This window comes from Thamnophis elegans, chromosome 2 (assembly GCF_009769535.1).
Source record: "Thamnophis elegans isolate rThaEle1 chromosome 2, rThaEle1.pri, whole genome shotgun sequence".
Lineage (NCBI taxonomy): Eukaryota > Metazoa > Chordata > Lepidosauria > Squamata > Colubridae > Thamnophis > Thamnophis elegans.
The window spans coordinates 173,594,942-173,612,663 of NC_045542.1; the positions used below are offsets into that span (position 1 = coordinate 173,594,942).

Consider the following 17,722-nt stretch of genomic DNA (forward strand, 5'->3'; position numbering starts at 1 on the left):
TGATGGTGGGTGGGGGCTCTTGCCAGGGAGAGAGAAAGAGAGAGAGACACGTGTCCAGCTTTCCTCCGGGTTGAATCCCGGATCGCATGCATGATGAATGAAACCATCCTCCATTCAGAAGTTCAGCCCTGCAACTTCAGGAGCATCCAATACCAGGAGGCTGAAGGTCCCCGAGGACTTTGCAGCAAGCTCCACAACTTTTGTACGCGATGGCTGAGACCAGAAAAGCACACCAAAGCCCAGATGCTGGACCTGGTGGTTCTGGAGCAGCTCCTGGCTATCCTTCCCCCAGAGATGGAGGGCTGGGTGCGGGAGTGTGGAGCAGAGACCAGCTCCCAGGCGGCGGCCCTGGCAGAAGGCTTCCTCCTAAGCCAGGCAGAGGAGAAGAAAGAGCTAGTTGAGTTGCAGGTGAGACACTTTAATCTAGGGAGCTCAAAAGGGAATGAAAAATATGTTTGAATTCTTCACTCCTCCTTCCCAAACTTCCCTGGCATTCATAATAGGTGGAGATGTTCCACCAATTCCTGTAGGATATTGTTCCATTGTTTTCTCACTCAACCTCACTGATGGATATTGGGGGCTTTGAGGTTGACTTCCAAATAGAGAAATCCACTTTATTTCATGTGATGTGCATTAATTCTGCTTCTTTTTTCCTTCCTCCTACTTCAAGTGCTGCACTGTGGAGATCAGAGATCCTGCGGGAGAGCAGAATCCATCAAATCCTGCTCAGGATCCATTTTTCAGGAGGATCCCTTGGGAAGAACAAAGTCAGGACACCTCAGGAGGTAGTTGAAGGATTTCATATTATCCATCTGTCTTACCCTCACTATCTCTTGTTTTCTATAGAATATCTCTTCCTATTTATCCCTTACAGAGATACAAAGAATGAAGTTTTCTGGTTTTAACGATGGAGCTCAAACAGTGGTTGAACCTCCAAATCAAGTAAGAAAGGGGGAAATTGTTTGTTTTGTATTCTTCCTTTCCTTCAGTAAGTAAAGTGGGTGTGCAGAGTGCTCTGTTCTTCTATTTCTCCACTACGACTCCAAAATCCATGTTGCATTTACTACTGCTTAGCTAGATATCAACTGTTCTATGCCTGTGCATTTATTTTTTCTTTCCAAAATGTAGAACCTTACATTTCTAGCTGCTGAAATTCATTAGTTAGATAGGGCTCAAGCTGTTGATCATTTCATATCTCGGGTTTATCTTCTGGAGTGTTTGTATTCCTGTCAATTTGATGAGTTCCCCTTCTATCCTCTTGTGTAAATCATTATTGAAGATGAACAGATGTTGCGAATCCGACTGTTCTGTTCTTTTTTCCATGTTCAGGAGAATCTTGTGTCCTTCGAGGAAGTGGCTGTGTATTTCTCTGAGGAGGAATGGTCTCAACTGGATCCTGACCAAAAAGTACTCCATTCTGAAGTCATGCTTGAAAATCATAGGAATGTGGTCTCACTGGGTAAGAGTTTTCTAGTCCCCAATCAGAGAGTTCAAGGAGAAAGATTATAGTTAGTTTTTTATTTAAAAACCACTAATCAGATATTGTCTCCTGGGAGGGAAAAGTAAAGGATCTGGCCTTCTCGTACCCCAAGGAAGCAAAAGCTTAATTGCTTAGATGCTTTCTGTGCCATTTCTTATCTGTATTTTTCCATTTTTATTCAAACTTATCTATGGAGGCTGAAAAGAATGAGGTGTACTTTATGTGTCCTCTGGAGCTCATGTGAGATGATTTTATGTCATTGTTGTCATTAACTCCTCAAGTTGACGTCTTAACTCCTCAAGTTAAGCATAATGTATTAATAAGGGAGATCAGAACAGCAAAAAGAAGCTACACTGAAAATCTAAGGAATCCGTTCTCAACAAATGAACCTGCAATCATGTGGAAAACTCTTGAAAATATCACGAGGTACAGCAAACCTTTCCATGCTGAAGGAAATCGACAACTGGCAGATGACTCAAATGTGTTTTTCTGTAGGTTTGAGAGCAAACTACTCTCACCTATCTCCACAATCCCCATCTCAGACACATCAACAAAAGACAAGCCTCTACAACTGAGTCCATCCCTTTGGGCCCTGCACCCCTGGTGAATATAGAAAATGATATGAAAGGTCTATTTCACAGGAAAAAGCAAGGAAAAGCACCAGGACCAGACAAGATAACTCCTGCTTGCTTAATAGCTTGTGCTGATCAACTGGCCCCCATCTTCACCAGTATCTTTAATAAATCACCAGAGATGTTCAAATGCTCTACTATCATCCCAATGCTGAAGGAACCCTCCATAAATGAACTGAATGACTACAGACTGGTTGCTCTGACATCTGTAATTATGAAAACCTTTGAAAGGCTGGTGCGTGCCGGCTCACCTGAAAACCATCACGGATCTGCTGTTAGACCCATGATAGTTTGCCCACTGAGCAAATAGATTGGCAAGTGATGCTGTTAATATGGCTCTCACTACATCCTACAACTTTTTGAATCTCCAAAGACCTATGCAAAGGTCCTTTTTGTAGACTTCAACTCAAAACTGACTGAGTGAGATTTGCATATATAGAGATAATTGGAAGGAAAGAGATATTTTCTAGATATTTCCAAAGCTTTCGTGACTCATGAAAATAGAAATCATGTCCATATCACAACACTGTAATCACGCAAAATACAACATAATGGAATTTCAGAAAAATTCAGAAGAAGATTCGTTGAAAAGTTTGATCTTTTTCTCTAGCCTTCTTATCATTTTCATTTCTCTTTTCCTTTGAAGGTAATGGGCAGGAGAATCAAGATTCCTGTGAAGTGTTCCAAGTGATCAATGCTGAAGATGGAACAGAGAACTTTGGAATTCAAATGGAATTAGAAAGCCTTGAAAGAAACCAGCCAAACTATTGGAATCAGGAAAGCTCATCTTCCACTAATACTCTGTTGCATGACTTTCTTGCCCAACAAGAGAAAACAAGGAAAAAATACATTGGGAAAAGTGTGAAGCTAATTAAAGCTAAATTACATGTAAACAAACACTATTTAACCCAAAACAAAACAGAAGATGCTATAAGAAGATACAATGGAGAAAATTATACTGGAACATGCATTCTTTCTCTTGAAAATAACTTCTGTACATCTCAAAAAGCGATTCACAGAAAAGAATGCTTGGTGTGTGGAAAGACATTTTCTCGAAATCGTAATCTTATTTCCCATAAGAGGATCCACACAGGGGAGAGTCCGTATAAATGCATGGAGTGTGGAAAGACGTTTGCTCAAAAAGGTCATCTTTTTCGCCATAAGATGATCCACACAGGAGAAAAACCATATAAATGCACAGAGTGTGGAAAGACCTTTGCTCGAAATAGTCATCTTTTTCGCCATAAGATGATCCACAGAGGCGAAAAACCATATAAATGCACAGAGTGTGGAAAGACCTTTGCTCAAAAAGGTCATCTTTTTCGCCATAAGATGATCCACACAGGTGAAAAACCATATAAATGCACGGAGTGTGGAAAGACCTTTGCTCAAAATCGTAATCTTATTTCCCATAAGAGGATCCACACAGGGGAGAGTCCGTATAAATGCACAGAGTGTGGAAAGACCTTTGCTCAAAATAGTCATCTTTTTTGCCATAAGATGATCCACACAGGGGAAAAGCCATATAAATGCATGGAGTGTGGAAAGACCTTTGCTCAAAATAGTAATCTTCTTCGCCATAAGATGATCCACACAGGGGAAAAACCATTTAAATGCATGGAGTGTGGAAAGACCTTTGCTCGAAATGGAACTCTTCTTCGCCATAAGATGACCCACACAGGGGGATAGCCATTTAAATTCATGGCATGTGGAAATACTTTTGCTCTGAGCAGTAGACTTACTACCCACAAAAAGATGCACACAGGGGAGGAACCGTTTAAATGCATGGAGTGTGGAAATACATTTGCTCGGAGCACTACTCTTCTCATAACAAAATTCACACAGGAGAGAAGCCATATAAATACACGCAATGGGGAAAGAGCTTTGCTCTGAATGGTCATCTTCTCACAAAAGGATTCACTCTCGGGAGAAACTATTTAGCAATAACAATTCCTTTTAGACTTCTATCACTCCACAATGCTTTATAACACTCTCTGAGCAGTTTACAAAGTCAGCAGATTATCTCCAGCAATCTTGGTACTCATTTTATTGACCTCAGAATGCTGAAAGCCTGAATCAATCATGAATCATTCAGGATCGTGCTCTTAGCTGTGGCCATTAGCTTGTAGTACTGTATTCTAACCACTGCCTCACGATGTCTCTATATATTTTTACCGTATTTTTTGGACTATAACAGTCTCCGAAGTATATGATGCTCCCAATGTTGGAGGAAGACACCAAAAAAGTCTGCCTCTGCCTCGCAGTTGCCTTTCGAAGTTGCCTTTCGAAATATCTCCGATAGGCCGTAGGGATCGTTGCTGCCTATTGCTGTTGCTGCCTGTTAGTGCTTCCACTTATCGCTGGCTTCGCAAGGCACATTTTAAGCCACCATAAGTCCCATTTTTGGCCTACATGTATTCCGTGATTGGGCTATTCCAGGCAGTGGGGATAGGTGGTGGCAGCAATCCCCACTGCCTGCAAAGGGACAGAAATAAGGCATGCAGAGGCCAGAAATTGAGTGCGTGGAGGCCAAAAACAGGACATTTTGAGGCTGAAATGGGACCCGTGAAGGTGGCGTTAGGTGATAATGGTGATGAGTGGAGGCGATCCCCACAGCCTGGAACAGCTGATTGGAGGTATTCTGGAAGGTAGAACCCACCTCCAATCAGCTGCTCCTGCTAAATCAGGCTGTGCTGAAGCTGCCTTGCTGTTTGCTGCGAGGTAAATTGCTGGGAGGCAGAGGCCGAAGGGTGGAAGCTGGTGGGTAGATGGGATTTCGGCAACATTTGCTCTCTATGATGTACAGACATTTCCCCCAATTTTGGGGACAGGAAAAGTGTGTCTTATAGTCTGAAAAATACGGTGGGTGTATGCACATTGTGCCTTTCTGATCCAAATGAAACAAGGTTGAGTCCAACAAAATGAAATTTAATGTGGGGAAAAGTAAGATTTTATACATGGGTAGGAAAAATAGATTACATGAAACCTGGCTCAAAAACAGTAACGATGAAAGAGACCTTGGAGACCAAATTATTACCTAAGAATGAGTCACCTGTGTGCCGCAGCAGCCAAAAAAGCCTAAAAGAGCTGTGAAAATGATTAAAGGCATGAGGATTGAAACATATGAACAACATTTGCAGAAGTTGGGTTTGGCTAGTCTAGAGAGGAGGATTAGGAATGACATGATAGCAGTATTCCAGTATTTGAGAGACTGTCACAAAGAGAAAGGGGTCAATTTATTTTAAGTGAGGTCTCCAGAACTGGATACAGTATTCCAAATGGGATTTGACTAAATAGTGGGTTAAGACCTCCTTTTTCCTGATGGTAATACATTTGGTCCCAGAATTGTATTTGCCTAAACAGTTGCCTGGTTACACTGTTTACTCATTTTGCAGTTATCCTTTTCTCAGTCCCATGGTAACTTTGTCCATTCAGTTGTGTGAAAAAAGTGCTACTTGAACTCTTGCTCAAAGACAAAATAGTTCTAATGTTGTGGAAACATGCATACCTTTGCGCAGATGGGTGCAGTCCCCGCAACCGCTGGGCTGAAGCTCCAAGGAGCATGTGGAAGAATTCAATCAGCCAGATGCACTGGGCTGCTTGCAGTCTCCTGCCTCATCCCAGTTGTGGTGGCAGGAGTAGACAAAAACAGCTCTGGCAATGGAAAGGGTGGGGAACAAGTTCATTGGAGGATGAGGTTTGAAGGAGGGGGCCAAGACCCCATTCCCCAAACTGCTGGTATGTGTCCTGTTTACATTCGGTAGACCGGGCTGAATCCATGCTGGCCTGATGTCTTCTCTTCACATTGGGTACACCTGGCCGAAGCCTTGCTGGCCCGACGTTTCCTCTTCACACTGGGTAGACCGGACCAAAGGCACCTTCTTCGCATTGGGAAGACTGGGCTGAAGTGACGTGGGCTGCCCCCTTATATTTTACAGGACAACCCTGTGGGCCGGATCCAACCCACAGGCATTGTGTTTGACACCCCTGATCTATAGCATCTTTTACTGGAAATATTTCTTCTTAAGAGATGCAGTCCTGGAGTGGTGGTGGGGGAAAGAACTGGTGTTGGCTCTCTGGTCTTTCAAAAATATGTAAACCTTTTTCTGCTATTTCACTTGGGGCTTTTAGAGGAGTGCGTAGACAGGAGGTTGGTTAAGGCTTCAAAGGCCCATGCCTCCCTTTTAATTAACATTTATTTTCAAATTTTAATAATCTTTACCCCTATTTAAATATTTATGCTTATCTTTTATTTTTTTAACATTTTGTCTAAACACCGCCAAAAGTCCATTGGGGAGGGAGATGGGAACTTTCTAAAATGTGTCTGTGTGAGAGGGAGGAAGGGAGAGAGAGGGGGGGGGATATGGAGATAGATTGATTTAGTTTCGATGATATAGTTTAGATAGGATGGAAAATCACGTAGCCAGATATAACTAATTATGATACATAGACAAATATGGATAGAAATATTAGATGATAGACTATAGATTGATAGAGATGCTAACTAGATCGATCAAGACAGAGAAATACATACATAAATGCACATAGATAATAGATAATGATAGATAATAATAGATGAATGGGGATGGATGATAAACATCTTAAAGGTGCCCTTGGCCAAGTTCTTTGCTCCAGCAGGCTCCACAGGCTCAGCAAAGAAGACTCCTTGGGCAGAAAAGATTCAAAGAAATGAAGTCTGAGGTAAATTTTACCTCAGATGAGGTTGATGAAACTAGGGCCTTCAGCGGGAGAGAGAGGGGGATTCCTGTAAATGAAGGAGCAGGGAAACCTTTCGGATGCGGGGGGAAAAACGGTCCTTTGGGGAAGCCCCGTTTATTTTCTGCTTCTCTCCGAGTCTTTCCCGCCCTTACGGGGAATCCTATAATTTTAGGCAGAATCCTCCAGGGGGCGGCCTCGGCCAAGAGAAGGTAACGCCGCTCGCTTCCCCATTGGAGGAGGCGTGACATCACAAACTCGCTCGCCTTAATCCTGAGAAGCAACGGGAGATTCTGGCGGCGCGAAATCCAGACGTTCCCGTGCAAAGGGATCCGAAGGAGGGATGTGAGAAAGGAACAGGAGCTTCCCCTTTGGGCCACTAGAGGGCGAAGGTTTCGGCTGCTTTCCAGAGGAGGCTGTGAACGGAGGGACATCCTCGAGCCTTTTCCTCTCTAGAACACAGCGCTCGCTCTCCTTAACCCTTGGAACTCCGCAGGTGCTGAAAAGGCTGCAGGAGAGATTTGCAAGGGAGGCATCGAGACCTGATGTTGTGTGGGGACTCTTCCCATGCGAAGAGAGGCCGTGGAGAAAGAGAAACACGTGCCCAGCCCTCCTCCGGGTTCAGTCCCGGATCGCATGCATGATGGATGAAACCATCCTCCATTCAGAAGTTCAGCCCTGCAACTTCAGGAGCATCCAATACCAGGAGGCTGAGGGTCCCCGAGGACTTTGCAGCAAGCTCCACAACTTTTGTAGGCGATGGCTGAGACCAGAAAAGCACACCAAAGCCCAGATGCTGGACCTGGTGGTTCTGGAGCAGCTCCTGGCTATCCTGCCCCCAGAGATGGAGAGCTGGGTGCGGGAGTGTGGAGCAGAGACCAGCTCCCAGGCGGCGGCCCTGGCAGAAGGCTTCCTCCTAAGCCAGGCAGAGGAGAAGAAAGAGCAGGTTAAGTTGCAGGTGAGACACATTAGTCTAGGGAGCTCAAAAGGGAATGAAAAATATGTTTGAATTCTTCACTCCTCCTTCCCAAACTTCCCTGGCATTCATAATAGGTGGAGATGTTCCACCAATTCCTGTAGGACATTGTTCCATTGTTTTCTCACTCAACGTCACTGATGGATATTGGAGGCTTTGAGGTTGACTTCCAAATAGAGACATCCACTTTATTTCATGTGATGTGCATTAATTCTGCTTCTTTTTTCCTTCCTCCTACTTGAAGTGCTGCACTGTGGAGATCAGAGATCCTGCGGGAAAGAAGAATCCATCAAATCCTGCTCAGGATCCATTTTTCAGGAGGATCCCTTGGAAAGAACAAAGTCAGGACACCTCAGGAGGTAGTTGAGGGATTTCATATTATCCATCTGTCTTACCTTCACTATCTCTTGTTTTCTATAGAATATCTCCTCCTATTTTGTTAATTAAGCTTTTATCCCTTACAGAGATACAAAGAATGAATTTTTCTGGTTTTAACGATGGAGCTCAAACAGTGGTTGAACCTCCAAATCAAGTAAGAAAGGGGGAAATTGTTTGTTTTGTATTCTTCCTTTCTTTCAGTAAGTAAAGTGGGTGTGCAGAGTGCTCTCTTCTTCTATTTCTCCACTAGGACTCCAAAATCCATGTTGCATTTATTACTGCTTAGCTAGATATCATCTGTTCTATGCCTGTGCATTTATTTTTTCTTTCCAAAATGTAGAACCTTACATTTCTAGCTGCTGAAATTCATTAGCTAGATAGGGCTCAAGCTGTTGATCATTTCATATCTCGGGTTTATCTTCTGGAGTGTTTGTATTCCTGTCAATTTGATGAGTTCCCCTTCTATCCCCTTGTGTAAATCATTGTTGAAGATGAACAGATGTTGCGAATCCAACTGTTCTGTTCTTTTTTCCATGTTCAGGAGAGTCTTGTGTCCTTCGAGGAGGTGGCTGTGTATTTCTCTGAGGAGGAATGGTCTCAACTGCATCCTGACCAAAAAGTACTCCATTCTGAAGTCATGCTTGAAAATCATAGGAATGTGGTCTCACTGGGTAAGAGTTTTCTAGTCCCCAATCAGAGAGTTCAAGGAGAAAGATTATAGTTAGTTTTTATTTAAAAACCACTAATCAGATATTGTCTCCTGGGAGGGAAAAGTAAAGGATCTGGCCTTCTCGTACTCCAAGGAAGCAAACAGCTTAATTGCTTAGATGCTTTCTGTGCCATTTCTTATCTGTATTTTTCCATTTTTATTCGAACTTATCTATGGAGGCTGAAAAGAATGAGGTGTGCTTTTATGTGTCCTCTGGAGCTCATGTGAGAGGATTCTATATCATTGTTGTCATTAACTCCTCAAGATGATGTCTTAACTCCTCAAGTTAAGCATAATGTATTGATAAGGGAGATCATAACAGCAAAAAGAAGCTACATTGAAAATCTAAAGAATCCGTTCTCAACAAATGAACCTGCAAACATGTGGAAAACTCTTGAAAATATCACGAGGTACAGTAAATCTTTCCATGCTGAAGGAAATCGACAACTGGCAGATGACCCAAATGTGTTTTTCTGTAGGTTTGAGAGCAAACTATTCTCACCTATCTCCACAATCCCCATCTCAGGGGCACCAACAACAGACAAGCTCCTACAACTGAGTCCATCCCTTTGGGCCCTGCACCCCTGGTGACTATAGAAAATGATATGAAAGGTCTATTTCACAGGAAAAAGCAAGGAAAAGCACCAGGACCAGACAAGATAACTCCTGCTTGCTTAATAGCTTGTGCTGATCAACTGGCCCCCATCTTCACAGTCATCTTAAATCACAAGAGATTTTCAAATGCTCTACTATCATCCCAATGCCAAAGGAACCCTCCATAAAAGAACTGAATGACTACAGACTGGTTGCTCTGACATCTGTAATTATGAAAACCTTTGAAAGGCTGGTGCATGCCGGCTCACCTGAAAACCATCACGGATCTGCTGTTAGGCCCGTGATGGTTTGCCTACTGAGCAAATAGATTGGCAAGTGATGCTGTTAATTTGGCTCTCACTACATCCTATAACTTTTTGAATCTCCAAAGACCTATGCAAGGGTCCTTTTTGTAGACTTCAGCTCAAAACTGAGTGAGATTTGCATATATATAGATAATTGGAAGGAAAGAGATATTTTCTAGAGATTTCCAAAGCTTTCGTGACTCATGAAAATAGAAATCATGTCCATATCACAACACTGCAATCACGCAAAATACAACATAATGGAATTTCAGAAAAATTCAGAAGAAGATTCGTTGAAAAGTTTGATCTTTTTCTCTAGCCTTCTTATCATTTTCATTTCTCTTTTCCTTTGAAGGTAATGGGCAGGAGAATCAAGATTCCTGTGAAGTGTTCCAAGTGATCAATGCTGAAGATGGAACAGAGAACTTTGGAATTCAAATGGAATTAGAAAGCCATGAAAGAAACCAGCCAAACAATTGGAATCAGGAAAGCTCATCTTCCACTAATACTCTGTTTTATGACTTTCTTGCCCAACAAGAGAAAACAAGGAAAAAATACATTGGGAAAAGTGTGAAGCTAATTAAAGCTAAATTACATGTAAACAAACACTATTTAACCCAAAACAAAAGAGAAGATGCTATAAGAAGATACAATGGAGAAAATTACACTGAAACATGCATTCTTTCTCTTGAAAATAACTTCTGTACATCTCAAAAAGCGATTCACAGAAAAGAATGCTTGGTGTGTGGAAAGACATTTTCTCGAAATCGTAATCTTATTTCCCATAAGAGGATCCACACAGGGGAGAGTCCGTATAAATGCATGGAGTGTGGAAAGACCTTTGCTCGAAATAGTCATCTTTTTTGCCATAAGATGATCCACACAGGCGAAAAACCATATAAATGCATGGAGTGTGGAAAGACCTTTGCTCAAAAAGGTCATCTTTTTCACCATAAGATGATCCACACAGGCGAAAAACCATATAAATGCACAGAGTGTGGACAGACCTTTGCTCGAAATAGTAATCTTTTTTGCCATAAGATGATCCACACAGGGCAAAAGCCATATAAATGCATGGAGTGTGGAAAGACCTTTTCTCGAAATAGTCACCTTCGTTGCCATAAGATGATCCACACAGGGGAAAAGCCATATAAATGCATGGAGTGTGGAAAGACCTTTGCTCGAAATAGTCATCTTCTTCGCCATAAGATGATCCACACGGGAAAAGCCATATAAATGCATGGAGTGTGGAAAGACCTTTGCTCGAAATAGTCATCTTCTTCGCCATAAGCGCTCTACATGGGGCTGCCCTTGAAGAGTGTTCGAAGACTTCAGTTAGTCTAGAATGCAGCCACATAAGCGATAGGGGCCGTACCTAGGTACACCCACGTTACACCTATCCTCCGTGAGCTGCACTGACTTCCCATTGGTCTCCGGACACGCTTCAAGGTGCTAATCGTTACTTTTAAAGCCCTACATGGTATTGGACCTGGCTACCTGAGAGACCGCCTCCTGTCACTTACCTCCCAGAGACCCATTAGATCTCATAGACTAGGCCTCCTCCAGATTCCATCTGCCGGTCAATGTTGGCTGGCGACTCCCCGGAGGAGGGCCTTCTCTGTAGCTGCTCCAGCCCTATGGAACGATCTCCCCGTGGAGATCCGGACCCTTACCACCCTTCCGGCCTTCCGCAAAGCGACCAAGACCTGGCTGTTCTGGCAGGCCTGGGGCTGCTGATTTATCCAGCCCCATCCTAAGCTATGAATGTTGTGGAATTTTAATGGTGTTTAACTTTTTGTATGTTTCCCCCTCCCTTTTTTTATCTGTAAGCCGCCCTGAGTCTCTCGAGAGTGGGCGGCATAAAAACCAAATAAAATGAAAAATGAAATGAATAAGATGATTGGTGATTGGATGTGCCTCTCGAAATATCTCCGATAAGCTGTTCCAGGCCGCGGAGATCATTGCTACCTATTGCCGTTGCTGCCTGTTATTATAATATAAAATATTTCAAAAAACAGGCCTAAAGTAATGAGAGATCATGCGAGATCAGTAGCGTGAAATCTTGCACTACTGATACTGTATGATCTCGCACTATATAGTTTAGTTGTCTGCTAACTGAGGCCTGCACTAGATCCAAGGCAATAGGCTTTGCAAACAGGAAATATCTCTTTGGTTTTTAACACTTTTGCCCAGATCTCATTCAGTCCTCAGTTTGTAGAGAACACAGTGGTAAAGTACTAGCATGAGATATTTCACTAGTGATCTCATGTGATCTCGCACTAAAGTAGTTTAGGGGTGTGTTCTCTGCAAACAGAAAAGCCCTTGAAAGCCGGTGAGATTTTGGGCAGTGAAATATTCTTAACTCACCCCAATAAATCTTAGGTTTTCTCCTTTCCTCTTCAGATGTTTCCCCTGATTATTCCTTAACTCTAAACTGACTTTGAGTGAGATTTGCATATATAGAGATAATTGGAAGGAAAGAGATATTTTCTAGATATTTTCAAAGCTTTCATGACTCATGAATACAGAAATCATGTCCATATTACAACATTGTAATCATGCAAAATACAACATAATGGAATTTCAGAAAAATTCACAAGAAGATTCATTGACTTTCTACAGTTTGATCTTTTTCTCTAATCTTATCATTTTCATTTCTCTTTTCCTTTGAAGGTAGTGGGCAGGAGAATCAAGATTCCTGTGAAGTATTCAAAGTGATCAATGCTGAAGATGGAACGGAGAACTTTGGAATTCAAATGGAATTAGAAAGCCATGAAAGAAACCAGCCAAACAATTGGCATCGGGAAAGCTCATCTTCCACTAATGCTCTGAGGCATGAAATTCTTGCCCAACAAGAGAAAATAGGGAAAAAATATATTGGGAAAAGGGTGAAGCTAATTAAAGCTAAATTACATATAAACAAACACTATATAACCCAAAACAAAAGAGAAGATGCTATAAGAAGATACAATGGAGAAAATTACACTGAAACATGCATTCTTTCTCTTGAAAATAACTTCTGTACATCTCAAAAAGTGATTCACAGAAAAGAATGCTTGGTGTGTGGAAAGACATAATCTCGAAATCGTAATCTTATTTCCCATAAGAGGATCCACACAGGGGAGAGACTGTATAAATGCATGGAATGTGGAATGTCCTTTTCTCAAAAAGGTAATCTTTTTTGCCATAAGATGATCCACACAGGTGAAAAACCATATAAATGCACAGAGTGTGGACAGACCTTTGCTCGAAAAAGTAATCTTCTTTACCATAAGATGATCCACACAGGGGAAAAGTCATTTAAATGCATGGAGTGTGGAAAGGCCTTTGTTCAAAATAGTCATCTTCTTCGCCATAAGATGATCCATACAGGGGAAAAACCATATAAATGCATGGAGTGTGGAAAGACCTTTGTTCGAAATAGTCATCTTCTTTGCTCTGAGCAGTAGACTTACTACCCACAAAAAGATGCACACAGGGGGGAAACCGTTGAAATGCATGGAGTGGGGAAATACATTTGCTCGGAGCAGTACTCTTCTCATAACAAAATTCACACAGGAGAGAAGCCATATAAATACACGCAATGTGGAAAGAGCTTTGCTCTGAATGGTCATCTTCTCACAAAAGGATTCACGCTCGGGAGAAACTATATAGCAATAACAATTCCTTTTAGACTTATCTATCACTCCACAATGCTTCATAACACTCTCTGAGCAGTTTATAAAATCAGATTATCCCCAGCAATCTTGGTACTCATTTTACTGACCTCAGAATGCTGAAAGCCTGAATCAACATTGAGTCATTCAGGATCGAGCTTTTAGCTGTGGCCAATTAGTTCGTAGTACTGTGTTCTAATCACTGCCTCACGATGTCTCTATATATTTTTACCATATTTTTGGACTATAAGATGCTCCGAAGTTTAAGATGCCCCCAATTTTTGGGGAGGAAGGCAAGAAAAAAAATCTGCCTCTGCCTCGCAGCAATTTACCATCTTGCAGTAAACAGCATATAGCATGGTCAGCTTCAGCACAGCCTGATTTAGCGGGAGCAGCTGATTGGTGATAGGATGTGCCTTTCGAAATATCTCCGATAAATTGTTCCAGGCCGTAGGATCGTTGCTGCCTATTGCCGTTGCTGCCTGTTAGTGCTTCCACTTATTGCTGGCTTCGCAAGGCACATTTTAAGCCACCATAATTCCCATTTTTGGCCTACATGTATTCCGTGATTGGGCTATTCCAGGCAGCGGGGATAGGTGGTGGCAGCAATCCCCACTGCCTGCAAAGGGACAGAAATAAGGCATGCAGAGACCAGAAATGGAGTGTTTGGAGGCCAAAAACAGGACATTCTGAGGCTGAAATGGGACCCGTGAAGGTGGCAATAGGTGATAGCGGTGATGGGTGGAGGCGATCCCCACAGCCTGGAACAGCTGCTTGGAGGTATTCTGGAAGGTGGAACCAACCTCCAATCAGCTGCTCCTTCTAAATCAGGCTGTGCTGAAGCTGCCTTACTGTTTGCTACAAGGAGGTAAATTGCTGGGAGGCAGAGGCCGAAGGGTGGAAGCTGGTGGGTGGATGGGATTTCGGCAACATTTGCTGTCTAGGATGTACAGATATTTCCACCAATTTTGGGGACAGGGAAAGTGTGTCTTATAGTCTGAAAAATACGGTGGGTGTATGCACATTGTGCCTTTCTGATCCAAATGAAACAAGGTTTGAGTCCAACAAAATGAAATTTAATGTGGGGAAAAGTAAGATTTTATACATGGGTAGGAAAAATAGATTACATGAAACCTGGCTCAAAAACAGTAACGATGAAAGAGACCTTGGAGACCAAATGATTACTAAAGAATGAGTCACCTGTGTGCCGCAGCAGCCAAAAAAAGCCTAATACAATCCTTAGTTGTATAAACTAAGAAAAAGTGGAAAGAAGAGCTGTGAAAATGATTAAAGGCGTGAGGATTGAAACATATGAACAACATTTGCAGAAGTTGGGTTTGGCTAGTCTAGAGAGGAGGATTAGGAATGACATGATAGCAGTATTCCAGTATTTGAGAGACTGTCACAAAGAGAAAGGGGTCAATTTATTTTAAGTGAGGTCTCCAGAACTGGATACAGTATTCCAAATGGGATTTGACTAAATAGTGGGTTAAGACCTCCTTTTTCCTGATGGTAATACATTTGGTCCCAGAATTGTATTTGCCTAAACAGTTGCCTGGTTACACTGTTTACTCATTTTGCAGTTATCCTTTTCTCAGTCCCATGGTAACTTTGTCCATTCAGTTGTGTGAAAAAAGTGCTACTTGAACTCTTGCTCAAAGACAAAATAGTTCTAATGTTGTGGAAACATGCATACCTTTGCGCAGATGGGTGCAGTCCCCGCAACCGCTGGGCTGAAGCTCCAAGGAGCATGTGGAAGAATTCAATCAGCCAGATGCACTGGGCTGCTTGCAGTCTCCTGCCTCATCCCAGTTGTGGTGGCAGGAGTAGACAAAAACAGCTCTGGCAATGGAAAGGGTGGGGAACAAGTTCATTGGAGGATGAGGTTTGAAGGAGGGGGCCAAGACCCCATTCCCCAAACTGCTGGTATGTGTCCTGTTTACATTCGGTAGACCGGGCTGAATCCATGCTGGCCTGATGTCTCCTCTTCACATTGGGTACACCTGGCCGAAGCCTTGCTGGCCCGACGTTTCCTCTTCACACTGGGTAGACCGGACCAAAGGCACCTTCTTCGCATTGGGAAGACTGGGCTGAAGTGACGTGGGCTGCCCCCTTATATTTTACAGGACAACCCTGTGGGCCGGATCCAACCCACAGGCGTTGTGTTTGACACCCCTGATCTATAGCATCTTTTACTGGAAATATTTCTTCTTAAGAGATGCAGTCCTGGAGTGGTGGTGGGGGAAAGAACTGGTGTTGGCTCTCTGGTCTTTCAAAAATATGTAAACCTTTTTCTGCTATTTCACTTGGGGCTTTTAGAGGAGTGCGTAGACAGGAGGTTGGTTAAGGCTTCAAAGGCCCATGCCTCCCTTTTAATTAACATTTATTTTCAAATTTTAATAATCTTCACCCCTATTTAAATATTTATGCTTATCTTTTATTTTTTTAACATTTTGTCTAAACACCGCCAAAAGTCCATTGGGGAGGGAGATGGGAACTTTCTAAAATGTGTCTGTGTGAGAGGGAGGAAGGGAGAGAGAGGGGGATATGGAGATAGATTGATTTAGTTTCGATGATATAGTTTAGATAGGATAGAAAATCACGTAGCCAGATATAACTAATTATGATACATAGACAAATATGGATAGAAATATTAGATGATAGACTATATATTGATAGAGATGATAACTAGATCGATCAATAGACAGAGAAATACATACATAAATGCACGTAGATAATAGATAATGATAGATAATAATAGATGAATGGGGATGGATGATAAACATCTTAAAGGTGCCCTTGGCCAAGTTCTTTGCTCCCGCAGGCTCCACAGGCTCAGCAAAGACTCCTTGGGCAGAAAAGAAGAAAGAAATGAAGTCTGAGGTAAATTTTACCTCAGATGAGGTTGATGAAACTAGGGCCTTCAGCGGGAGAGAGAGGGGGATTCCTGTAAATGAAGGAGCAGGGAAACCTTTCGGAGGCGAGGGGAAAAACAGTCCCTTTGGGGAAGCCCCGTTTATTTTCTGCTTCTCTCCGAGTCTTTCCCGCCCTTACGGGGAATCCTGTAGTTTTAGGCAGAATCCTCCAGGGGGCGCCCTCGGCCAAGAGAAGGTAACGCCAGGAGCTTCTCCGTTGGAGGAAGCGTGACATCACAACTGCTTGCCGCCGCTCTAGGACCGTGTACTCGCTCGACTTAATCCTGAGAGGCTACAGGAGATTCTTGCGGCGGGAAATCCAGACGTGTCCCGGGGGAGGGGGAGGGGGCAAAGGGAGGCGAAGGAGGGATGTGAGAAATCGAACAAGACCTTCCCCTTTGGGCCACTAGAGGGCGAAGGTTTCGGCTGCTTTCCAGGGGAGGCTGCGAACGGAGGGACATCCTCGAGCCTTTTCCTCTCTAGAACACAGCGCTCGCTCTCCTTAACCCTTGGAACTCCGCAGGTGCTGAAAAGGCTGCAGGAGAGACTTGCATGGGAGGCGTGATGGTGGGTGGGGGCTCTTGCCAGGGAGAGACAAAAAGAGAGAGACACGTGTCCAGCTCTCCACCTGGTTGAATCCCGGATCGCATGCATGATGGATGAAACCATCCTCCATTCAGAAGTGCAGCCCTGCAACTTCAGGACCATCCAATACCAGGAGGCTGAGGGTCCCCGAGAACTTTGCAGCAAGCTCCACAACTTTTGTAGGCGATGGCTGAGACCAGAAAAACACACCAAAGCCCAGATGCTGGACCTGGTGGTTCTGGAGCAGCTCCTGGCTATCCTTCCCCCAGAGATGGAGAGCTGGGTGCGGGGGTGTGGAGCAGAGACCAGCTCCCAGGCGGCGGCCCTGGCAGAAGGCTTCCTCCTAAGCCAGGCAGAGGAGAAGAAAGAGCTAGTTGAGTTGCAGGTGAGACACTTTAATCTAGGGAGCTCAAAAGGGAATGAAGAATATGTTTGAATTCTTCACTCCTCCTTCCCAAACTTCCCTGGCATTCATAATAGGTGGAGATGTTCCACCAATTCCTGTAGGACATTGTTCCATTGTTTTCTCACTCAACCTCACTGATGGTTATTGGAGGCTTTGAGGTTGACTTCCAAATAGAGAAATCCACTTTATTTCATGTGATGTGCATTAATTCTGCTTCTTTTTTCCTTCCTCCTACTTGAAGTGCTGCACTGTGGAGATCAGAGATCCTGCGGGAAAGCAGAATCCATCAAATACTGCTGAGGATCCATTTCTCAGGAGGATCCCTTGGAAAGGTCCAAGTCAGGACACCTCAGGAGGTAGTTGAAGGATT

At 43.3% G+C, this 17,722-nt stretch overlaps 1 protein-coding gene and 1 pseudogene across 1 annotated transcript; both read left to right on the plus strand.

Moving 5' to 3' along the window:
* LOC116502605 overlaps nucleotides 1-13,463 on the plus strand; it is a 108,783-nt pseudogene extending 95,320 nt beyond the window's left edge.
* Nucleotides 13,464-16,812: 3,349 nt separating this feature from the next.
* On the plus strand, nucleotides 16,813-17,716 carry LOC116502606 (zinc finger protein 446-like). Its single transcript, XM_032208479.1, has 2 exons — nucleotides 16,813-17,331; nucleotides 17,594-17,716. Exons 1-2 carry the CDS (start codon nucleotides 17,014-17,016, stop codon nucleotides 17,714-17,716), a joined length of 441 nt encoding a protein of 146 aa, XP_032064370.1. The 5' UTR covers nucleotides 16,813-17,013.
* Nucleotides 17,717-17,722: the final 6 nt, after the last annotated feature.

What these genes read in the sequence shown, in the direction of transcription:
- LOC116502606 (XM_032208479.1), top strand. Translation starts at nt 17,014, where the DNA reads ATGATGGATGAAACCATCCTCCATTCAGAAGTGCAGCCCTGCAACTTC. An exon ending in AAGAGCTAGTTGAGTTGCAG is followed by an intron (nt 17,332 to 17,593) that starts GTGAGACACTTT and finishes TCCTACTTGAAG; the next exon opens with TGCTGCACTGTGGAGATCAG.